We start from the raw sequence: 25,354 nt of genomic DNA, 5'->3' as shown, positions 1-25,354 counted from the left end.
GCTCCTCGCTAAATGGGCCAGGCATGTTGGGGGAAGGGGTATGTTTCTCTGGTATCTTCCTATACTTTATATAAATCCATACCTCCTGGAGGCGCCTGGGTGGCTCAGTCGGTTAGGTGTCTGCCTTTGACTCGGATCATGATCCCAGGGTCCTGGGATGGAGCCCCACGTCAGGCTCCCTGCTCCTCTAGGAGCCTGTTTCTCCCTCTCCCTCTGCTGCTCCCCCTGCTTGTGCTCTCTCTCTCTGTCAAATAAATAAATAAAATCTTTAAAAAAATGATAATAAATCCATGCTTCCTTTCTTAGAGAAGAAAATGATAAACTCCTAGAATCAGAACTGTGGCTCCAAGGCTATACAATTAGCATTTTTCCGTGTTTATTGTAGAAATAGAGGAGCAATCCATGTTTATTGTAGAAAAAATTTAAAATATAGATAAAAAAAAAAAAGAGCCCCCTCTATATACTAGTGCTGACTGATAACCAAAAGTTAATTTTTGGTGTGTTTCCTTCATTTCTTTTTGTCATTCCCTGAGCCCTCTGAGTGCTCACTCTGGGTCCAGTTTTGTGCTGGGCAGCTCTGGGGACACAACAGCAACCCAGACAGCCTTGGCCCACTGTCCTGGTACTCAGAGTCTGTTGGAGGAAACAGACTCCTCCTTAGACAGTGATGGCCCCAAGTGAGCATAGCCGGGCTGGGGAGCTCAGGAGGCTGGGAGAACCCAGAGGGGCACCTGACCTAGCCTAGGGGTCAGGGAGGGCTTCCTGGAGGAGAGGCCCCTAAACTGAGCCCTGGGCCGAGGGAGCACACATATAAAAATGTTTTGAACACTGAAAGTAATTCCGCACATATGGAGGACTGGTAGTAGAAGATATGCTGATATATGGGACCTGTAGGTCATTTTAAGGAGTCCGGACTCTATCTTAGGGTCAGTAGAAGCCATTGAAGGATTTTAAGCCGGAGACTACCTTGATCCGATGGTCATTTTAATATGGTGACTTCGGGTATGGAACGTGCATGAGGATGGGACCAGAGATCAGGGCAGAGGCCTGGAAACCCAAACACAGTGTTTACCTTTCTGGCTTGGACAGGTTGTTTTGTTTTGTTTTGTGTTACATTGAGGTATAATTGACATAACACCATTATATTAGTTTCAAGTATAAAATACGATGATTCGATATTTGTGTGTATTGCAAAACGGTCTCCACAGTAAGTCTAGTTAATACCTGTCACCATGTGTAGTTATAGAATTTTTTTCCTCATGAGAATTTTGAAGATTTGCAGCTTGCAAATTCGCAGAACAGTATCATTAAACTGTAGTCATTGTGCTGTACATGACCCCCCCCCCCATGACTTATTTATTTCATAACTGGAAGTTTGTTCCCCTGAACTCTCTTCACCCACTGGCCTCCCCCCTGCCCTCTACTTCTGGCAACCACCAGTCTGTTCTCCATATCTATGAACTTTTTTTTTTTGCCTTTTGTTTTGGATTCTGCCTACAAGTAAGATCATATAGTACTTACCTTTCTCTGATGTGTTTCACTTAGGATAATGTCCTCAGGGTCCATCCATGTTGTTGCAAATGGCAAGATTTCATTCTTTTATGGCTGAATCATATCCCATTGTCCATATCTGACACACTTAACCACATTTTCTTCATCCATTCATCTGTCGATGGACACCAGTTGTTGTTTCCATACCTTGGCTATTTTAAATGATGCTGCAGTGAACACAGGGCACATATATATTTTAGAATTCGTATTTTTGTTTTCTTTGGATAAATACTGAGATATGGAATTGCTGGATCATAGGGTAGTTCTATTTTCAGTTTTTTAAAGAATCTCCATACTGTTTTCCATAGTGGCTGCCCCAATTCACATTCCCACCAACAGTGCACAAGGATTCCCTTTTCCCCCACATCCTCGCCAACACTTGTTATCTCTTGTCCTTTTGTTTGTTGAGAGGTTTTTGATTACCGATTCAATCTCCTTACTGATAATCGTTCTAGTCAGATTTTCTATTTCTTCATGGTTCCGTGTTGGAAAGTTATATGTTTCTAGGACTTTATCCATTTCAGGTTGTTCAGTTTGTTGACACATAATTATTTGGAGTAGTCTGTATTTCTGTGGTATCAGTTGTAACGTCTTGTCTTTCGGGTCTGATTTTGTGTTTGCTCTTTTTTTCATGGTGAGTCTAGCTGAAGGTTTTTCAGTTTTGTTTATCTTCTCAAAGAACCGGCTCTTGGTTTACTTGTCTCTTATATTGCCTTTTTAGTCTGTATTTCATTTATTTTTGCTCTGATCGTTGTCATTTCCTTCCTTCTGCCAACTTTGGGCTCTCCACTTTTTCTGGTTCCTTGATGTATAAAGTTAGATTGTTGGTTTGAAATTTTTCTTGTTTCGGGGCCCCTGGCTGCTCAGTCAGAGGAGTATGCTACTCTTGACCTCGGGGTTGTGAGTTCGAGCCCCACGTTGGGTGTAGAGATTGCTTAAAAATAAAATCTTTTTTTTTTTTTTTTAAGGAAAATTTTGTTTCTTGCTGTAGGCATTTATTGCTGGGAACTTCCCTCTTAGAACTGCTCTTGCTGCATCCCATAAGTTTTGATACATTGTATTTCCCTTTTCATTTGTCTCAAGGTATTTTTCATTTCTTTTTTGATTGCTTCATTGGCTCGCTGGTTGTTCAGTAGCATGTTTCATGTTGATGTATTTATGAATTTCTCAGTTTTCTTCTTGTAACTGATTTCTAGTTTTATACCACTGTGGTCAGAAGTCTGATTTGATTTCAGACTTCTTAAATTTGTTTAAACTTTTTTGTGGCCTAACGTATGATCTCGGGGGTCATAGGAGGGTCTGAGTTGCCCCTGGAAGTGGACGTGATGCAGAATGTTCCATGTGCACTCCAGAAGAAAGTGTATTCTTTTTTTTTTTTTTTTTTTTAAGATTTTATTTTTAAAGTAATCTCCCACACCCAGCATGGGGCTCAAACTCACAACCCTGAGATCAAGAGTCACGCGCTCTACCCACTGAGCCGGCCAGGCGCCCTGAGAAGAATGTGTATTCTGTTGCTTTTCGATGGATTGCTTGGCTTGGGCAGGTTTTTAAAAATGTGTTTCTGTTTTAAACATTACATTAATTACTAATGTTGTCAAAGGAGTACAAGTACTTAGTTTTAAGAGTCAAATACATCTGTGATTTATGATAAAAAGAAGAAAATGCAGGGGCGCCTGGCTGGCTCAGTCAGAAGAGCATGCGTGCGACCCTTGATCTCAGGATCCTGAATTCAGGCCCCACGTGGGGTGTAGAGATTACTTAAATAAATAAACTTTAAAAAAAGGAAAAGAAGAAAATGCAGCCATTTCCTTCCCCACCTCAATTCCTGCTCCCCACAGGTAACTTTAACTCTTTCAGCTGTTTTTTGTGTTTACCACCATATTTCTTTTTTTTATTTATTTATTTGACAACGAGAGAGAGAGAACAGAAGCAGGGGGAGCAGCAGAGGGAGAGGGAGAAACAGGCTCCCTGCTGAGCAGGGAGCCCGATGCGGGGCTCGATCCCAGGACCCTGGGATCATGACCTGAGCCGAAGGCAGACACTGAACGGACTGAGCTACCCAGGCGCCCCTACCACCATATGTCTGAAGAAGGTGCTAACACTCCTAGTTTTTAAAATTTTCCTTTTTTTTTTTTTATTAACCGTTGACCTCCTAATAGGGAAGATAAGGATTTAGTGCTTTTATTCCCCCATACTTAAAAAAAAAGAGCTTCCCTCTCAAACAGTTAACTATCCCATTACCTGTGACATCATGTTTAACAGTTCAGTACTTACTGTCCCCGTCATGGCCCTTCCATCACCCTGGGCTAGATGAGTAGTAGGTAGGTACACTCAGTAGGCAGTGTGGTTACGATGACTCTTACATTGCTCACAGTGGAGTGATGGTCCATATTAGGAACCCTTTCCCTTTATTTTACGAGGAGGCAGTCACCGTGTGCATGCAGACGTGTTTCCAGTAGTGGGGAAGAGTTGCTTGGTCCTGTCCCGTGTCTGTAAGCTCCAGAGGCGCCTAGCCCCCACTGTGGAGGAAGAGGGGTCCTTGTCTTCGCAGCACAGTTTCCTGAGGAAAGAGCTACATTCCAGCCACCTGCAGTTCCGTGCTTAGGAAAACACTTTCACAATGGTTAGCTGTGGCCAAGTACTTCATTTTGATGGACTCAGTGGGTTAACATAGCCTTCCTTTCCCCTGGAAAACTCCTGGGGGCTGGTCAGCCATTGTGCTGTGGCTGGGAGAGTCTGAGGTGCCCAGGGGCCTGGAGCTCTGGGGCTGAAGAGGGAGATCCAAGCCCTGGAGTTGGTGTCAGGAGGGTCTGAGTGGGGATGTGATGGTTGAATGAGAAGAGGACCTTGGGCAGCAGTGTCCTGAGAAATACCAGCCCCTAAGGCCAAGGAAAGGGTTCTCGCAGGAGACAGATGGGCAGATGGGGCAGCCTGAGGGGTGAGGGACTGGAGCCAAGAGAAGTAAACACCTCCCAGAGGGGTGGGTGCTGTGCAGTGCCTCCTTGTGTTGAGGGGACAGACGAGCTGGAAAGCAGGAGGGGCGTGGGTAGAGCCAGGTGAGAGGGAGCCATGCCCGGGGTCCATGGCTACCTCCTGTGGACTTACACAGATCAGCCTTTCATTGAGTACCTGCTCTGTGCCCCGCCCAGGGCGGGGGACACTGCAGTGATGGAGTCAGCCCCCAGCCCTGCCCTCATAGCGCTCACAGTCCAGTTGGGGAGATAGGTTTGTCACCACACAGTGATTACCCAGAGTGGTCAGAGCTTTGGCAGGGGAGCCCAGGGCTCTGGGAGTCAGGGCAGGCTTTGTGGAGGAGAGGATGTCTGAGCTGGGATCAAAGGGCAGATCAAAGGGAACAAGACCAGGAGACAGAGACCAGTGAGGAGACCGAAAACTATTTTATGTAGCCCAAGATCCGAGCTCAGACCAGTGGGTAGGACATATTTCCAGGAATGAAATTCCAAACAGGAGTCAGAAAGAGGATGCTAGATTCACATTTACTAAATTGAGCGATTTCTCATTTAGTCTCTCATTGCCATTCTCCCAATACTGACAGTTGGATATTTTGATCCCCAGTTTACTGTTGGGGGAACTCAGGCTCAGCTGGCGCATCCAGAAAGTGAGAGAGCCGAGATTTGAGTCCAGGTCTGTATGACTCCAGAAGCCTTGCTGCCTTTTATTAAACCTGGCCCTGAACTGAGAGGTTTCTGCGTGATCTCATTTCATTATTGCAGCAGTCCTGGCGCACAGGTAGAAGGGTCCTCATTTTGAAGATGAACTAATAAGGCTTAGAGAAAAGCACTCCTTTGCCCACAGCCAAATGGCAGAATGTGGCCTGCGTGCCTCTTTATCAGGTACGCAGGCAGGAAGTGAAAACAGCATGCACGGCGGGGGTGGGGGGGTGGGGGGGAGTGTTGTTAGAAGTCCCAGCAGGGTGACTAAGGGCTGATGAACAGATTAGACAAGTATTGCCTTTTCCAGGGCTAAAGCAGCCTGTTCCGTCCTCTCCCCCTCTGGAAAAGCAGCATTCTTTTGATTCTTTGGAGGCAAGCTAAACATCAAACTTTAGTAAAAGTATAAAATCAGTAACAGACAAGAATGTTTTGACAAAATTTGGATGCCAATAATGACATTATACACAGCAAATTTGAGGAACCTTCAAGGAAAATGGGCTGTTCATCCATTCATTAAACATTCCCTGGTGCCTTCCTGATGCCAGTTCTGGGCTGGGTATTTCTGGGAACCTGTCTGCTCTTAAGGAGCTCACAGTGCAGTTTCAAAGCAGTGACAAATAAGTTACCCCTGCAGCAGGGAGAATTTGCCAGAGGCCTCAAGGAACTTGAAAGCAGTGAAACCAGCATTTGGGGGTGGTAAGATACATAAGGCTAGTTGAAACATTTTTTTTTTTTAAGATTTGATTTATTTATTTGACAGAGAGAGAGACAGCAAGAGAGGGAACACAAGCAGGGGGAGTGGGAGAGGGAGAAGCAGACTTCCCGCATAGCAGGGAGCCCGATGTGGGGTTCGATCCCAGGACCCTGGGATCATGAGCCAAAGGCAGACACTTAATGACTGAGCCACCCAGGCGCCCTTAGTTGAAACATAGTTATATAACTATTTTAAGAAGGAGAGTCTGCATCATATTTTAAAAATAATTTAACCCAGGGGTGCCTGGGTTAAAAAAAAATGTTTAAAAAAAATAATTTAACCCAGGGGTGCCTGGGTTAAAAAAAAAAAAATGTTTAAAAAAAAATAAAAAATAATTTAACCCAGAATAAACGGTGTTGTGATGAGGGCAGCCCAGGGAGTTTGGGAACATTAGAGATTGTGTATGACCCAGCCTAGGGATCAGGGAGGGCTTCCTGGCGGAAGGGACACTCCAGCTGAGACCTAAAAGATGAATTAGGGCAAGGTAAGAAAAGAGGAGTTGGGGAGTAGTATCCCTGGCAGAGGTGAATTTAGGTGTGAGATGGAAGGGTGAGCCCAGCCCTTGCAGCGCTCATGATCCAGTGGGGGAAACAGATGTCACCAGTGACACCCAAGATTGATCAGCGCTGAGATGTAAGAGCCCAGGGGGCATCTGACTCAGTCCCAAAGAAGGAAACACCTGAGCTGCATCCTTGCAGGGCAACTAGGACTTAGCAGACAAGTAGTAGAAATGCAACAAAACCAAAAGATGGTTCTTTGAAAAGATTAATACTACTCAAAGGGGAAAAAAAGCATAAATTTCCCTTAAAACGAATGAAAAAATGAGGCATCAGTATGGATCCTAACTATAGGATGACAAAAGGATACCAATGAACTTTAGCCAACAAATTTGGCAGTGCAAAGGAAATGGACGGTTTCCTTGGGGAAACACAATTTAACAACATTGACACAAGAAGAAATAGAAAATCTGAATAGTCGGGGTGCCTGGCTGGCTCAGTAGAGTGTGTGACTCTTCATCTCGGGGTTGTAAGTTTGAGCCCCACGTTGGGTGTAGCAATTACTTAAAAATAAAGTCTTTTAAAAAAAGGAAATCTGGGGACGCCTGGGTGGCTCAGTCGTTAAGCATCTGCCTTCAGCTCAGGTCATGATCCCAGGGTCCTGGGATGGAGCCCCACATTGGGCTCCTGCTCCGCGGGAAGCCTGCTTTTCCCTCTGCCTCTCCCCCTGCTTGTGTTCCCTCTCTCTCTCTCTCTCTCTCTCTCTCTCTCTCTCTCTCTCTCAAATAAATAAATAAATAAATAAATCTTAAAAAAAAAAAAAAGGAAATCTGAATAGTCCTGTATCTGTTAGAGACATTGAATCGATAATTAAAGACCTTCCCATAAAGAAAACTACAGGCCCTGGGCACCTGAGTGGTTCAGTCGGTTAAGCATCTGACTCTTGATTTTGGCTCAGATCATGATCTCAGGGACGGACGATGGAGCCCTGTGTTGGGCTCCATGCTTAGCGGGAAGTCTGCCTAGGATTCTCTCCTTTTTTTCTTTTTTTTTTTTAAAGATTTTATTTATTTATTTGACACAGAGAGAGAGAGAGAGCACAAGTAGGCAGAACAGCAGGGAGAGGGAGAGGAAGAAGCATGCTCTCCACTGAGCAGGGAGCCTGACGTGGGGCTCGATCCCAGGACCCTGGGATCATGACCTGAGCCGAAGGCAGGCGCTTAACCGCCTGAGCCACCCAGGTGCCCCTCTCTCCTTCTGCCCTTCCCCTACCCTGCATGCACTCACTTTCTCTCAAAAATAAATTTTTTAAAAGAAAAGAAAACTACAGGCCCAGATGGCTTTGCTGGTAAATTCTTCTAAACATTTAAGAAAGAAAGAATACCATTACCTAAACTCTTCTAAATAATAGGGAAGGTGGGAATACTTCCTTGTTTAATGAGTCCAACAGAATACTTTAGCAGCAACCTAAGAAAGTCATTTACAAGAAAGGAAAAATTGAGGCCAAGATCTCTTGCAAACATGGATTCCGATATCCTAAACAAAAATATTAGCAAATAGAATCCAGCAGTATATAAGAAGGATAATAAACCACGACCTAGTGGGATTTATTCTAAGACTGCAAGGTTGGTTTACCTTTATTTGAAAAGCAGTTGATGTAATTCACCTTAGGAATGGGAGAAATGAGAGAAACCATATGATCATATTATACAGGAAAAGCACTTGATAAAATCAACACCTACTCATGATATAAGCGCTCCAAAAACTAGGAATAGAGAGGAACTTCCTTAATCTGACAAAGCTTATCTTATTAAAAGAGTTCAGTTAACACCATATTTATACTTAAAGATTAAAATGAACACTTTTCAGCGCGCCTGGCTGGCTCAGTCACTAGAGCATATGACTCTTGATCTCAGGATGTGAGTGTGAGCCCCATGTTGGGTATAGAGATCACTTAAAAAAAAATAAAATCTTTAAAAAAAGAGAGAACACTTCACCCCCAACGTTTGCAATAAGACAAGTATCACCTCTTTAGTCAACATAATGTTGGAGGTTGTAGCTACTATGAAGAAGTACACACACACCCAGAAAATTAAAATTTTAAAAAGCTGATTAAGAAAAATGAATTAAGGGGTTTCTGGCTGGCTTAGTCCCTAGAGCATGTGACTCTTGATCTTGGGGTCATGAGTTCAAGCCCCATGTTGGGGGCAGAGTTTACTTAAAAAAAAAAAAACAATTAAAAGTGTAAATATTGAGGGGCGCCTGGGTGGCTCAGTTGTTAAGCGTCTGCCTTCGGCTCAGGTCATGATCCCAGGGTCCTGGGATCGAGCCTGGCATCGGGCTCCCTGCTCCGCAGGAAGTCCGCTTCTCCCTCTCCCACTCCCCCTGCTTGTGTTCCCTCTCTCGCTGTGTCTCTCTCTGTCAAATAAATAAAATCTTTAAAAAAAAGAGCATAAACATTGAAAAAGAAGTAACACTGGTTTTTGGCTGTTGATATGACTATGTGCATAAAGAAGCCAAAAGAGACTAAAAACAAACCATTAAAACAAATAGATCATTTTTGTTAAGATTGCTGGATACAAGATGAATATATAGAGATCGGTTGTATTTCAGTAAGCTGCAAACTAACAATGGGACAGTAGATTTTAAAATACCATTCACAATAGCACCAAAACTCTTCAAATATCTAGAAATAAATTTGACAAAAGATGTGCAAGAACTCTACTCTGATAACCTAAAATATTGTTGAGAGGAATTAAAGATACTTATAAAAAATAGATAAAGAGGCAGCTGGCTGGCTCAGTTGGTAGCATGTGACTTGATCTCGGAGTTGTGAGTTCAAGCCCCACGTTGGGTGTAGAGATTACTTACAAAGAAAATCTTAAAAAAAAAAAAACCCACCAACAACAAAAGAGAGAGCGATTACACTGTTCATGGATTGGAAGACTCAGTAATGCTATTAAGGCTCTCAGAATTGAACTATGGATTCAGTGTCATCCCAGTAAACATCCTCACATGCTTTTAGTTGTCAGGAACAAGTTGATTCTAAAGTTTGTAAGAAAGGTAGAGATCCTAGAATAGAAAACCTCAAGGAAGAATAAAGTTGGAAGATTTACACGATCAGGTTTAAAGACTTAACTGTAAAGCTAGAGTATTGGTAAAAGACGAGTAGGGACAGGACAGACTTGTCTAAAATTAGACCCACACATGAGTGGATTTCCAGCAAAGGTAGCTCTCCCGCCCAGTGGGGGAAGGATGATCATTCAGTAAATGGCGCAGTTGCATACCCGTGTGGAAAAAGCCTTGCACCCCTCCTTCCCTTGGACATTGGCAATGTTGAGAGATACGTTTGGTTGTCAGAACTTGTGGAGGACCACTGGACGGGAACGGGGAGCAAAATCACCCCCAGCCGAGAACCCCTGGAAGTGTAAAACGTCACGGAGCTGAACTTAATGGTTCGTTTTTTGTATATCATTCCTCAACTGAAAAGTTAAAGCACACACTCACACAGACACACCTCTTGCTAAAAAGCAGCCCCTGGGTGGCTCAGTCGGTTAAGCGACTGCCTTCGGCTCAGGTCATAATCCTGGGGTCCCGGGATCGAGTTCCGCATTGGGCTCCCTGCTCAGCGGGGAGCCTGCTTCTCCCTCTGACCCTCTCATGCGCGCTATCTCTCATTCTCTCTCTCTCAAATAAATCAATAAAATCTTAAAAAAAAAAAAAAAACAGCCCCTTGGTCTTAACTGTAGAGAACAAACTCATGGTTACCAGAGGGGAAGTGAAGGGTAGGGAATGGGTGAAATAGGAAAAAAAAAGCCATTTTCCATCTTCTATAATTATACATCAGCTTAAATTAGACTAAACTAAATCAGAATATTTCCTTCAAGAATTTGGATTTATGTCTTCTAAAGATATCACCACAATTCAAGGATACAGAAAGTATATTCATATTTTTTGTAATCAGATGATAAAAAGTGTTCCACTTTGTACATACTAAACACACCAAATAAAAGAGAGCTTTAATTTATGAGGGCACCTGGGTGGTGCAGTTGGTTGAGGGTCTGATTCTTGGTTTCAGCTCCAGTTCTGACCTCGGGGTTGTGAGATCGAGCCCCGCCCACATCAGGCTCCCCACTCAGCGTGGAGTCTACTTGAGGTTCTCTCTCTCCCTTTGCCTCTCCTGCTCGTGCTCTCTCTAAAGTGAATAAATCTTTAAAAAATAAAAAGAGAGCCATATACTTTAATTTGTCTGGTATTGAACGAGCTGGTCTGTCTCCACATCATTAAAATTTATTTATTCATTACCGGGGCGCCTGGGTGGCTCAGTCGTTAAGCGTCTGCCTTTGGCTCAGGTCATGATCCCAGGGTCCTGGGATCAAGCCCCACATCGGGCTCCCTGCTTGGCGGGAAGCCTGCTTCTCCCTCTCCCACTCCCCCTGCTTGTGTTCCCTCTCTCACTGTCTCTCTCTGTGAAATAAATAAATAAAATCTTTAAAAAAATAAATAAAATAAAATTTATTTATTCATTACCAACATTTTACTTCATTTTGTGACAAACCTTTCCTCTGCTTTTTATTTATTGACAACCTCAAGAGCATCAATTGTGATTCCGGCCATGATAAGAGAAAATAGCTAATAAAACATATCATATGAATTCAAAAGAGAGAGAGAGAGAGAAAGAAAAGAGAAGAAAAGAAAGAAAAAGCAGCCCCTTGGACCCTCTAGAACTTACCTGGGAGGCAGCAGCGAAGTGTCTTTGTCACTAAAGACAAACAGTGAGTGGGGCACCTAGGTGGCTCAGTCAGTTAAGAGTCTGCCTTTGGGCTGCACCTGGGTGGCTCAGTCGTTAAACGTGTGCCTTCGGCTCAGGTCATGATCCCGGGGTCCTGGGATCGAGCCCCACATCGGGCTCCCTGCTCTGCGGGAAGCCTGCTTCTCCCTCTCCCGCACCCCCCTGTTGTGTTCCCTCTCTCGCTGTGTCTCTCTGTCAAATAAATAAAATCTTAAAAAAAAAAAAACCACAAAAACAAACAGTGAGTTGTGGCACTTTTCACATCTCCGGACAACCCCAGCTAAAAGGCCCCCCTCCCTGGCTGCTATCCCAGGCTGTGTGAGTCAGTCAGCTGATGGATGAAGAGTGCTGCCTCCCCATTTCCCACCTCCTGGGTGAGGCAGTGTCCTGTGACTCAGCCGTTTCACTGCTGGGAAAGCTGCCACTCTAGGCTCCCTGAATGCCTATGGGCAGGGCATGGGAGGCCCGACTGCTCCGTCCGCACAACAGGAGACCACTCTGTGATAAAAGGGAGCCATGGAAGCCCGTGACAGTGCGAGAGATCTTATGACATAATGCTGAGCACAAGAGGATAGAACAGGGAGCACAAACAATTTACTACAAAGAAGTCAGAATAGGACTTAAAGAGGATACATATATCTATCAAGGGAGGTCAGATAGTAGTTTTGGGGGGTACTGGCCAGAAGAGGGCTTAAGGGTGGGAGCCCTTCGGAGTACGGGAATATTCTAGATCTTAATCAGGGGGATGCTCAGTCGGTGGAGCGTAGGACTCTTGATCGTAGGGTTGTGAGACTGAGCCCCACATTGAGTGTAGAGATTATTTAAAAACAAAGTGTTAAAGAAGTTTTTAAAAAAATCATCCCACTCTACACTTGCTAGTTGTGTTTTATGTAAGTTACGTTTCATTAAAAAGGAAAAAAAAATGAATTTAGTGAGGTCATTGGTTTAAAAAACCCATTTACATAACTCAGTTGTATTTTTAAAGATTTTATTTAAAAAAAGAAAGATTTTTATTTATTAGAGAGCGAGAACATGAGTGGGGGAAGGTGCAGAGGCAGAGGGAGAAGCAGGCTCTCCGTTGATCAGGGAGCCCGACGCGCGACTCAATCCCAGGACCCTGAGATCATGACCTGAACTGAAGGTAGACGCTTCACCGCCTGAGCCACCCAGGCACCCCTGAAAGTGGAATTTAAAATGCCATGAATAATGTCAAAAAAAATCAATACCTAGGAATAAATACAATCAAAGAGACTTGCAGAGAAAAATTACTGTATTATTTTTTTAATTTAAGGAGTCTCTACACCCAACGTGGGGCTTGATTGAACTCACAACCCTGAGATCAGGAGTCATTTTTTCTGACCAAGCCAGTCGGGTGCCCCAAGACTTGCAGAGAAAGTTAGAGACTAAGTGGAAACAGATACTACATTTGTGGATTGTGGATTGAAAGACTCAACATCGGGGAGATGGCACTATCCTGGAAATGATCTGTAGATTCACTGGAATTCCAATCAAAGTCTAGGACAGTGGCTTTCAGCCTTTTGACTGTGTTCCAGTTACACACACAGTCACGCACAAAACAAGAACAAAAGTTTTGTGTAACCATACTTGTCCTGACTACTTAAGATTGCCTTTGATGTTTTCTGTTATATTCTAGGGGTTTTTTGTTGTTGTTGTTGTTGTTCATTTGTATCCATGAGCTTGGTTTTGTTGTTGTTTAATTCCACATATAAGTGAGATTATATCATATTGCCCTTTCTTGGACTTATTTCTCTTAGCATGATGCCCTCAAGGGCCATCTAATGATTTCTGTTATATTCTCGATCATATTTTTTTTAAAGATTTTATTTATTTATTTATTTATTTATTTATTTATTTATTTATTTATTTGACAGAGAGAGACACAGCGAGAGAGGGAACACAAGCAGGGGGAGTGGGAGAGAGAGAAGCAGGCTTCCCACAGAGCAGGGAACCTGATGCGGGGCTCAATCCCAGGACCCTGGGATCATGACCTGAGCCGAAGGCAGCCGCTTAACCAACTGAGCCACCCAGGCGCCCCCCTTGATTATATTTTTCATGCTGGTCTGAAATTGATTGCATTACCCACTAGTGGGACAGAACCTGCAGTTTTAGAAATATCACATGAGGGAAGGCCAGGTTGTTTTAGAAAATCATTGTCCAGCTGAGACCCGACTGACATGTGCTGGATTTCTCAGTGGCTTGGTAGAATGTCAGAATAGAGACACCATGCGACCTTGCCGCTGAGCCCTCTCCTCCAGGTGGCCCTCTTCATGACACAGCCCACGCAAGGGGCTCCTCTCTAGCTTAATCACATCACACTGGATGGTGTGTCGGTGATCATCACATCGTATATGCTGTTTATTAAAAAAGTTTTTTTTGTTTTACACAGAGTACAAGGGACCTTAACTGTAGCCACCAAACAACCTGTGGGTCAACCTCGGTAACGTGGAAGAATGATCTGATCTAGGGATGGGGGAGGAGAGGGGCGCTCAAAAGGGGGAAGACGGTGACAAGTGAATAGTACAAGAAATGTATACAAATCACCTGTAAAAATGGGGAGGCAGAGGGACGGAGGAAGGACAGGCTGTATGGGGACAGAGTGCTCATCTTTTATACCAGGGCTGGGGGCTCAATAGAAAATGTGTAGGGGCGCCTGGGTGGCTCAGTCGTTAAGCGTCTGCCTTCGGCTCAGGTCATGATCTCAGGGTCCTGGGATCGAGCCCCGGATCGGGCTCCCTGCTCGGCAGGAAGCCTGCTTCTCCCTCCCCCACTCCCCCTGCTTGTGTTCCCTCTCTCGCTGTGTCTCTCTGTCAAATAAATAAATACAATCTTAAAAAAAAAAATGTGTAAAAAGGAGCAGATTTCCAGGTGAAAAACTCAGGAATAGAGGTGAGTGATGTACGCTAATTATCAGATGTCAGGGCCATGATGCTACGAGAAAGAAAGGCTGGTTAGGGTGAGATTTGGGGGACCGTTTGGGGTGGGCCCAAGGATCAGGACCAGGTGCGGGGCTTCTGACTTTTAACTTTATAGTTTGAGTACTTTATTTTCATGCAATGTGTTACTTTTGGTAATGAAAAGGATGGCAGTTTTTTGTGTTTTGGTTGTGTTTTAACCAGGGGCAGGGGCATGAGGCTGGGGCGGGGACCCACTGACACATTCAGCAGGATATACTGGGCATCACTGGTGTGCCTGGCCTGCTGCTGGCCGGTGCTGGGGACACATGGTGACTGGGACAGCCCCGGGCCCTGCCCTCGTGGGGCTCACGGGCCGGTGCGGAGACAGTGCAGACAAGTGGGTGGCCGGATCAGTCCCAGTTGCGATAGGTGCTCTGAAGGGAATACACAGAATGGCAGGAGGGACAAAGGTCCCTGGAGGGGGAGGTCAGGTTGGGACATTGGTCGGAGCTGGGACAGGGTGTGGACCAGGACAGCGGGTGGGGGTGTAGGGGGGGACATTCAGGAGACAGACGAGATAGACCCGTGGCTGAGAGGCTGTGGGGGAGGGGAACACCTGAGTCCCAAGTCTCTGGCCTGGTGACAGGATGGACCCAGGAGGAGAAACAAGTGTCTGTTGGGCGTGGGGAGCCGGGGTCAGGTCTGGACACGGTGAGTGTGTCTGGGAGACATCTGGGGACCTGTTGGATCCCCGGGTCAGGTGCTGTCCTCCGTCTTGTCCTATCCTGGCTTCTCACGGCTACCCCTTCTTGTCAACCCCCCATTCCCACGCGGACCTTGTTTCCTGAACCCCAAATCTGAGACTGCCATCGACCCCGGCTCTGAAAGCCTTCTCTCTCTCACACACACACTCTTCAGTTTCATTTCCTATGCCTGCATGTATGCCGCCACCCCTCGTGCCCACTCCCATTTGCACATCCGGCCTCGACCACTGACCCAGGTCGTCCTGCTCGGTCCACAGTGGGGTGCTGGGACATTCGCCCAGGGAGGCCAGTGGAGGCTCGTGCTGTCTCCCCTCACCACTCTCCGGCCGCTATGCTTTGTGGGCCTGACATGAAGGATCACGTGACAGTTACAGGCCCGGCCCCCCGGCCCAGCACCCCAGGGCTGGTGTGTGGTCATCACCTCCCCATTTTACAGAGGTGGCTCAAAGTGGGCTGTCCTTGCGGTAGGTGACAGAGCTCCAGGTGGACCCCAGCCTGGCCTGAAGCTAGGCCCTCAGTGTGGGAGGAGTCTGCACAGCCCGGACCCCAGGAACCCCACAACACCAGGGCCTCCGTAACAATTAGTGGTAACAGTGAGCACCGCAGCGGGCAGTTCACGGGTGGGGGGATGGAGGTTTGGGGGGGTGGCTGGGCTCCTTAGATCCTACTGCTGGCTCCAGGCAGAGCTCGTCCAACATTTTTGCTGCTCCGCCCCTTTAAAACATTGAAAAGTTATATACCCCCGAGTGCATTTTCAAGGTGACAGCTAAAACTTCTCCATGAATTCAAGTAGATGCAGAGGCTATAATTTCTGGTGTGTCATGAATATTGATATTTTCACAGTTGGCGCCATCCTTCCTTCAGAGTATCGAATGCAATTCACGTAACTTGTGATTTGGCGCCTGCTACTCTTGGTTTAAAGGGGAAAAAACCGAACAAGCTGTTCCTTTACAGTCAGAAATTTCACATTGTTCCCTGAACTTTGTCCTTGAACTTCTGTTTACACTTCCCTTGCAGAATTCTAATAAAGTATGTGTCAGCAACCAAAATATGCACAGAAATCCAGATTTTAATTTCTGTTTCATTTCCGGGGACCATAAGGTTATAAATGTTCAAATAACTTCCTCTGGGTTCTTAAAATTACTAGTGCACAATGCATTTAAAACACCTCATATATTATGCATTTATGTGGATGATTATGAAACATTAGAAGTGAAGTGCCGTGTTGGACGTGAGTCTCCAAATGAACTAGACAGCGATTTCGTGTATCCTGGACAAATATGAATTACTGCAGGAGAGAGTCAGGGGCCGGCATAATTCTGCCTTGGTTTTTAAGACTCAGAGGCTGAGAATCTCCCTGCACAAAGAAGCAGCTAGGCAAGAAAGCTTTTGGTCCAGCAGCAGCAGTCGGCTCGTGAGCCTCTTCCAAGGTACGTGCCCCGCACCTCGCTGTGAAGAGCTCCCAAGACTGTTAGCTACATCCTCAGGGTTGGTGAAAATAGAGGAGGATGGGAGCCACCAGACTTGCCAAGAGGATCGGTTACCTGCTGTTCACAATCACTTCACATGCATTCCCACCTGCCAGTGGCCCTTTCTTTGGAGCCAGGAGGGCCCCCTACCCTACAGCCCTAACTCTGAATTTGGGGAAGATTCGGAAAGAAATTGGGCGGGGGTTCTTTCTCCTGAGAAGTGGGTTGGACGACTGTGTCGGGGGAGGAGGAATGCTTGGCTGTCCCACTGGTGGCTTGAAGGGAGGAGCAGAGGGGGCTAAGGCTAAAGCCTCCGACAGTTGAATCTGTACACCTTCTGGGGACTTTGGGTCCTGGGAGCTCTTTGTAACCCTACAGGGGCATTCCCTGCCCCCCACCCCTCAACCAGACTGAGGACTTCCCTTCCTGGGCAGGGTTTCTGATTCCCGGCTGCTTGGCAGAATCCTTTGGGAAATTTAAAAAGATACCCTGGGGTCACCCCAGGCCAGTGACTCAACATCGCTGGGCTAGGCCAGTGCGGGTCTTGTTTAAGGCGATCCCCCTCCCCCGTGGTTCTGGTGGTGGTGTCCCCATTGCTCCAGCCTGGACGCCCGAAGCGCGTTGGGGTGGGGCTTGTAGGGGGCTCCTGGCGCACGACCTGACCCCTCTCTTCCCCCGCAGTGTACCACTGGGTGGAGATGCGGACCAAGATGCGCATCATGGGCTTCCGGGGCACAGTCATCAAGCCGCTGAACGAGGACGCGGCCGCCGAGCTGGGCGCCGAGCTGCTGGGCGAGGCCACCATCTTCGTCGTGGGCGGCGGCTGCCTGGTGCTGGAGTACTGGCGCCACCAGACGCACCAGCGTCACAAGGAGGAGGAGCAGCGCGCCGCCTGGGACGCGATGCAGGACGAGGTGGGCCGCCTGGCGCTGGCGCTGGAGGCCCTGCAGGCGCAGATGCAGGCGGCGCCGGCGCGTAGCGCCCTGGAGGAGCTACAAGAGCAGATGCGAGAGGTGCGCGCCCAGCTCTGCGCCCGGGACCCGCCGCCCGCGTCCCAGGCCTCGTCCGCGTCCCAGGCGGTATCCGCGGCCAAGGTACAGGAGTCTGCTCAAGTCTGAACTTGGCCGTGGTTGTGTGTGCCCCGATGTGGCCTTCTCCCCGTGCTAGCCCCGCCTGCGCTGGCCCAGCGGAAGCCACCGGGATCTTGATGGAACTTGGATTCAGTTAGCCTCTCCCCCCGGTACCTTCCGCGGGGGCCAGCCCCCCGCCGGTGAAGCGGTCCCACGAAGCGCCCTCCAAGCCCCAGCTCCTCGGTACAGACCACAGTGCTCAGCGCTCCACCCCAACCCCACAGCACACGGACCTGTGCCGTCCCAGCCAGGAAGACAACAGGCTCACTCTTCTGGCAGGAGGAGAAACGGACTGGACTTGAGCTGAATCGAGCCGTGAACCCCCTCCAGCCCCCATTTCCGTGATAAATGTTACCCTGCCCTGGGGCTCATCCTTTTCCCTGGAACCTCGCCCCGCTTCCCTTGTGAATTGGCACAGACCATTGTACAGAAATGCAGTGTCCCAGCATCTAAGGTGGGCTCTGGCTGGGTTTCACCACTCTCTCTGAGGGGAAAGCTTGAACCACTGGATGCTGTATCTTCCCCCTTAACCTGATCTGTGGCACCCTGCGAGACCCCAAGTGGAATATTCCAACAGATCCCTACCCCCCAGTCCTTCAGTCTGGCACAACCTACTAGGATGTCTGTGCAGGGTCCTCTCTGGCAGCACCCTCCCATCACCCCCTCTGTGGTGGAAAAATGGATCCTGCCTAAGGCTAAATCCAGCCTGTCCTTCAGCCTCATCCCCCCGTTTAGCGGTTCTCCAAGTCCCTGAGCCTTTCCTGACAGGTCCTCCTCCGTGGCCTCTCAGTGCACTGCCACCACATTCCTTGTGTTCCATCCAGATCGGCTGACCTGTGTACCCTTGCCCTTCTCTCCTGGGGCTCTGGGCCGGTCCATCCGTCCCCCTTCACGCGGTGGTGCCCCCGTGCCTCCAGAGCCGTTGGCCTCACCTCCATCCCACTAGACTAGGCCACCGGTTGGTCTTAACCGTTCTTAGTTTCCCAGGGCTACCATAACATGACCACAAACTTGATGGCTTAAAACCAGAGAAAAGTGTTCTCTCGCAGTTCTGGAGGCCACAGATCTAAAATCAAAGACTCAGCAGGGCCATGCTCCATCCGAGGGCCCTGGGGGAAGATACTTCCTTGCCTCTTCTATCTTCTGGTGACTTCAAGCATTCCTTGCCTTGTGGCTGCAGATCTCTCGTCTCTGCCTCCATCTTCATGTGGCCTTCTCCTCGTGTCTCTCATAAAGGCACTTGTCTTTGGATTTAGGGCCCACCCTAAACCTAGGATGATCTCACTTCAGGATTCTTAACTTATTTACGGAGTTGTTTTTTTTTTTTCCCCAGATACACTCACAGTCAGTCACAGGTTCCATGGGTGTGGACATATCTCTTAGGGAGCCACCATTCAACCCACTACACCTCCCCACCCCAAAGAGGACGCTGGGACCCTTGCAAACCCCATGGGACATGTGGCCTTCCCCACAGGCGTGATAGGAACAATCCTGGAACCAGCATTTACTATGGGGTGTCTCTTCCGGGGATCTCACTGATGCAGTGGGGGTATAGCTCCCACCAGTCTGCATTCTGTTCTGCAGACCGTCCATGTTATGTTGCCTGAATAAAAGAGCCCCAGAATGAGGAAGTCATCTTTAGGATGTGTCTGAGGACGTAGGGATCTTCAAAATGGGTACAAGCCTCGTTAAAATTAGAGAAGCTGATGTGTGAGTGGGCAGTGATCCTATGAACACTCTCCCTGTTGGGGAAGCTGAGGCCCAGGGAAGGCAAAGGGACTTGCCCATGGCCATGAAGCCAATGAGGGACTCGCTGTCCAAGGTGGTGAAGTAATCAGAGCAGAGTGGGGGGTCAGGGCTCAGGGAAGGAGATGGAAAAGGGGTGCAGGGTGCTGGAGAGCACCGGTAGGGGAGAGGGGAGCAGGGAGGCAGTTACTGGGGAGGAGGGGTGGTTAGGGATCTCCACAGAGGCCCAAGGCGTTTCCCAGAGGCAGCGTTGAGAGTGGGGGGGCCCTCAATTTCCCGTCCAAGCAGCCCCAGACCACACCTGAAATCTTTGCATTTAATGAATGGGGTCAGATCCAAGATCCATTCTACCTGGGTTGGGTTCCAAGAAGCTGTAGGTGAAGCGGGAGGGGCAGGCTTTCTCTCAACTCTTCAGTCCCTCACCTCACTGCCAGGGCTCCGGGAGGCTGGGGTGGGGGCAGGCGGGGTGATCTGGACACAACACCTACCCAGACAGAAAACCAAGAAACTGGGGTCCTGAAAGATCATCTTAATTCCTTCTAGAAGTGGGGGAGAAGCTGACTGTAGAGGGAGCTGAGGAGGTGGGTCCTGGGTGGAGGTGTCTTTAAAATCGGAAGTGAGGGTGCGTGGGTGGCTCAGTCGGTTAAGCATCTGCCTTTGGCACAGCCCATGATCCCAGGGTCCGGGGACCGAGCCCCGCATCGGGCTCCCTGCTCAGTGCGGAGTCTGCTTCTCCCTCTCCTGCTCCCCCTGCTCGTGCTCTAAGTAAAAATAAATAAAATAAAATAAAATCGGAAGTGACCTGAGTAGATAAATAAGAAGATACCGAGAGAGAGCACTGGGGGAGGAGGGATGGGCGGAGCCAGGTGAGAGGGCTCAGTGCCCAGTTTCCATGGCTACTCCTGGGGGTGCCCTGTGGCACTGACCCATCTCTGGAGCACAGGTTGCTGGAGGCTAAGCGACTGTGACGTACGCCCCTTCCCACCCATCATCTCAATAAATAGTGGCCATTAACAGTATTTTCTTCATTTCTTTAATGAGAAAATTGAGGTACAAAAAGGGGGAGTCACCTGCCCAAGGACACACAGGCAAAAAAAGCGGAAGTGGGACCAGGAGCTGGACAGTCTTATACCAGAGCCCAAGCTTCAAGCCCCTGCGCCATCTTGACCCTGATGTGGCATTACTGTCACGTCCCAATACTCCAAACTCAGCCCTGCGTGTCCCTCCGTGTGGCCAGACCTTGTGGGATGCATCGGCTTCACCCACTGGGTGGGTTCAGGGTGTGTGGAAATGCAAAGAATCCCCTCTCAAAAAGCAGGAGGCTGAGACCGAAGGATGCTTCCTTACTCTGGTTTCCTACTAGCTAAAGTTGTGTATACATTTGCGACTTGGGGAGAGGGGTAGAATAAATTTATAAACGAAGTTGGTTGTCTGCAAGTTGATGTGTGTTGTTGTTGTTTTTTTTTAATCTTTAAAAAAGCCCCGTTACAACCTTAGGAAAAACGTCCTCCAATTATCCTTTCATTCAGGAAACTTTCAGGTGTCCACTGTGTACCCTGTCCTGCTCTGTGTCATGCTGGGGTCCCAGCAGGGAGCGAGACAGCCACAACCCTGCCCTCATGGCACCCCCAGTCCGGTGGGGGGATGTCCGTTCACAGACATTGCTTTTCCAATGTTACCTGCCTGCCCCGCGGTGATTTGCGAAGAAGGGGCCTCACTGAATCCAGACTCCTCCCCTCCTGAGGGACTCAGGACTAGGGCAGAAAAATACAGAAACCCATTTACACTGGCTCACAAAAGCCTCCCAGCTGTCCTGAGGGCTCTGCCTCTCCCATCTCTGGCTCGGCTCCATTGTCCTCTCTGTTGGTTTTCCAGTCCGGCAGCCCCTTGCCTGGAGAAAGCCACCCCTAGAGAAAGTGGACTTTGGTAAGCCCCTGCCTGATTCATCTGCCCATATAGCCGTCCCTGTGCTAGCCACTGTAACTCTCAAACGTCCAGGCCTGGGGCCCCCGACCCCAATGGATGGAGGGAAGCGTGCCCAAAGGAGAATCGAGTGGGTGCCCTGCACCCACTTGTCAGACAACTCGTTAGCACGTACTGTAAGCCTGACCCCATTGTCGTAGCTGGGAGTCAACCAGGAACAAGACAAGGGCTCTCACCGTTTCGGAGCTGTCGTCTAGTGCAGGAGTTGGGCAGTAAAGATGTAAAGGGCTGATCCAGTGGCAGAGTTCAGGAGTGAAGAGTTTACTGACCCCTGGAATATAGTAAGCAAGGGGAGTCAGGAGAATGAAGATCAACCAGCACCCTTGTCTTGGTTGGCCCAGCTCTGGAGGCTCCTACCAGCTCTGGGCACCCCAGAGGACTGGCGACTGCATCTCTCCTCAACTACTCCATACCCAGCTCTGCTTCCTTCCCTCCCCACCTGCAGGCGTCGTTCCCCAAAGACTCTGCCATAACCCTACTGCACACGGATCTCAAGAGTCTATGGGGCGCCTGGGTGGCTCAGTTGGTCGAGCGCCCGACTCTTGATTTCAGCTCAGGTCATGATCTCAGAGTCATGAGATTGAGCCCCGCATCGGGCTCCGCGCTCAACAGTCTGCTTGTCTCTCTCCCTCTGCTCCTCTCTCAAATAAATCAATAAAATCTTAAAAAAAAAAAGTCTCCATCTTTCAACCCATGGTGGCAAGCCACAGTGAGAAGCAGAGTTTATACCATATACATATTTATATAACTTACAGTTCACACTCTATGTATTATAAATATGGCATAATTCATGCATTATGTGACATAGTATATAATACAATACTTTTTATGTAATATGTAACATAACATTGTATAGTATATGTTGTGTGTGTGTATCATTGGAATGAAAATTTCACTAAATACCCTTAATACGTAGCTTGCAGTCTGATAACTTCTTACCGTATTCCTTTTCATGAAGAAAAGCCACAGATACAGATGTATCCTTTGTACCTAATATGTATTATAAACATATAAAACCTGTTATATGTATTCGATAACACAATGTTAACATCATACATTATGTATTACATATATGGTTAGAACAAAAGTTTCGCTAAATGATAATTGCCGTCACCATGTGCAATGCACTCTGTTACTTTCTATTTTTTTCTATCTCATAAAGAAGGGCATTGGGCGCCTGGGTGGCTCAGTTGGTTAAGTGACTGCCTTCGGCTCAGGTCATGATCCTGGAGTCCCGGGATCGAGTCCCGCATCAGGCTTCCTGCTCAGCAGGGAGTCTGCTTCTCCCTCTGACCCTCTTCCCTCTTGTGCTTTCTATCTCTCATTCTCTCTCTCTCTCAAATAAATAAATAAAATCTTTAAAAAAAAAAAAAGAAGGGCATATGCTTATGTATGTATTATACAGACCTACATAAAGTGGGCTGCCCTGGGCCTTTGGCTTTTATTCTGGGCAAGGCAGGAGCCGTGGGATCTCTGAGCAGAGGAGGGATATGGGCTGACTTAGGGTCCCTCCCGACGGACTATGAGGGGGCAAAGGTGAAAGCTGCCCGTCCCGTAAAGAGAAGACTGTGATTGTCCAGGTGTGGGGGGCATGGTGGCCGGACCAGGGGGAGAAGTGGGGTTCTGGGCATATTAGCATTTCAGAGGTGGGGCAGACAGGGTTTGCTGAGCGATGGCATGTGGGGGTGTCACTGAAAGCTTCTAGGTTTTTTGCTCTGTGCACCTAGAAGGGAAACACTGGCATATCCCAAGACGGTGAGGCTACCGCAGAACCAGGCACAAGGAGATATTGGGAGCCCCTGCCCTTCCTTATCCCCAGGTCGTCTCAGATTTGGACGCCCTTTGGCAGGTTTTTGTTATTCTGAACTGTAGCCAGGGAGGGCTGGGAAGACAGTTTTCATCTTTACTCATCTCTGACGTCACTGAGCTCACTCTCAGGCTGTGTCTCTGACATTATCTCGACTCCCTCCTCAGGGGACGCTCCTGCTGTCCATGTGGCACCTCCTAGAGGAATGAGGAAAGTGGAGGTGGTGGTCTGGGACTTGGGACCCCTGGGCTTAGAGTGCCCCTCGCCCCTAGAATGGCAGTGCCCAGGTCAGGCTCCCCAGAGGCACCTCTGCCAGGTAAGGGCGGTCATGGACCAGGGGTGGGGGCTGGTCACCGATGGCTCCGTCACATCCAATGTGCCCACCGCGCTCAAAGGGCCCACCCTGTGCCTTGAACTCTTCTTTTTTCTAGATTGCACACTCTCTTCATAAAAGTTCAGCCATTTCAGAGAAACCAAAGTCCCCTCCCTGAAAGGAATCCTGCCTCCCGTTTGGGGGAACTCTGGCAGACCCCTTTTAAGAATGATCTGGTCACACTTGAGACCCCCTTATGAGCTGTCCGCTGCTACCCTCTTGCGACACTCAGCGGTCTTTATGTGCTTCTCTGGCCAGCGTGAGTCTTTCCTTAGATGCCAAGAGCTGAAGGAACCGAATGTAATATAAAAACGCCCTCGAAAATTCTGCGGAGTGTCAACACGTGGAATGATCCAACTTGAAAGATTTTCAAGCAGTAGAAGTGCGCGTGGACTGTAATTGTTCTTTTAACTTACATTTTCCTACTTACCTGTAGGTCGAGCATCTTTGTAGCCATTTATTGGACATTTGTACTGTTTTTGGAAAATGCCTGTTTTCACTGTCCCTTTAATGTTCGTTTCTGGTATGTTTTGTCCAACTGAAAACTATTTTCGTTTTAAAATAACCAAATCGGGCGCCCGGGTGGCTCAGTCGTTAAGCGTCTTACCTTCGGCTCAGGTCGTGATCCCAGGGTCCTGGGATCGAGTCCCGCATTGGGCTCCCTGCTCGGCGGAGAGCCTGCTTCTCCCTCTGCCTCGGCCTGCCTCTCTGCCTACCTGTGCTCTCTCTCTCTCTCTATCTCTGTCAGATAAATAAATAAGATCTTAAAACATAATAATAAATAAAAAATAAAATAAAATAACCAAATCTGGGGTGCCTGCCTGGCTCAGTCGGAAGAGCATGCGATTCTTGGTCTTGGGGTTGTGAGTTTGAGCCCCGCGTTGGGTGTAGACATGATTTAAATAAATAAACTTAAAAAAAATAAAATAGGGGCGCCTGGGTGGCTCCGTCGTTAAGCGTCTGCCTTCGGCTCAGGTCACGATCCCAGGGTCCTGGGATAAATCAATCTTTAAAAGAAAAAATAACCAAATCCATTAGTCTTTTTCCTTTAAGGCATTTGGATTTTTTTCTGTGAGAAGGACTCCTTTACCTCAAGGATATCTATCTACAGCTCTACTTTCTCGTACTTTTATTCAAGTTTTCTTTGTGGTTAAGTCATCTATCAAGAGTAGCTTTTTGTTCTGTTCTGTTGTGGTTTTTGAAGAGTGGAAGGTCAGGATCTGTGTTCTTCAGTTTCCAAATGAATGGTTGGCTCGTGTCTTGAAGTGTGTGAGGGATGCGCCATCCTTTCCCGCCTCCCCTGGGAATGGACAGCAGTACCCACTATGTCCCCTTGACACTGGCACCTCTTCCTCGGTCCTGTCCCACCGTCTGTTTGTCTGTCATGCTCCAACACCATCTTGTTTTGAATGACAAGACTTTGAAAAAATATATATATATATTTAAAGATTTTATTTATTTGACAGAGAGAGACACAGCGAGAGAGGGAACACAAGCAGGGGGAGTGGCAGAGGGAGAAGCAGGCTCCCCGCGGAGCAGGGAGCCCGATGTGGGGCTCGATCCCAGGACCCTGGGATCACGACCTGAGCGGAAAACAGATGCTTAACCAACTGAGCCACCCAGGCGCCCCTGAAAATATATTTTGATCTCTTCTCAGCCACCTGGCAGTCTTGTTCTTATGTTCAGATTTATCTGAGTTATTCTTGTGCCTTGATATGTATTTTTAAAAAGTTAATAGACTTTATATTTTTTGAGCAGTGTTAGGTCTACAGAAAAATTGAGCAGAAAATACGGAGAATTCCCATGTATCTCCCCCCCAACCCCCCATCCATTCATAGCTGCCCCTGTGATTACCGTCTGGTACTTGTGTGGTATATTCGTTACAATTGACGGGTCAAT

At 47.8% G+C, this 25,354-nt stretch overlaps 1 protein-coding gene across 3 annotated transcripts in view; it reads left to right on the top strand.

Moving 5' to 3' along the window:
* The window catches only part of OPA3 (outer mitochondrial membrane lipid metabolism regulator OPA3), a 76,799-nt gene that overhangs the window by 29,151 nt on the left and 22,294 nt on the right, over window positions 1–25,354 (top strand). The window contains exons 2-3 of one of the 3 annotated variants that reach the window (XR_003524107.2): window positions 17,098–18,000; window positions 18,880–20,729. The exons of 1 other annotated variant lie outside the window; for it this stretch is intronic. Coding sequence is in view for 1 of the 2 variants with exons in the window: in XM_027618108.2 (XP_027473909.1) it covers window positions 17,098–17,534 (437 nt within the window). In the remaining variant the exon portion in view is untranslated. Of the gene's footprint in view, window positions 1–17,097; window positions 20,730–25,354 lie in introns of those variants that run through there. One more of the 3 variants, XM_027618108.2, reaches the window with a different exon arrangement.

Source organism: Zalophus californianus, chromosome 17 (assembly GCF_009762305.2).
Source record: "Zalophus californianus isolate mZalCal1 chromosome 17, mZalCal1.pri.v2, whole genome shotgun sequence".
Lineage (NCBI taxonomy): Eukaryota > Metazoa > Chordata > Mammalia > Carnivora > Otariidae > Zalophus > Zalophus californianus.
This window is presented reverse-complemented; position numbering and strand designations above follow the sequence as displayed.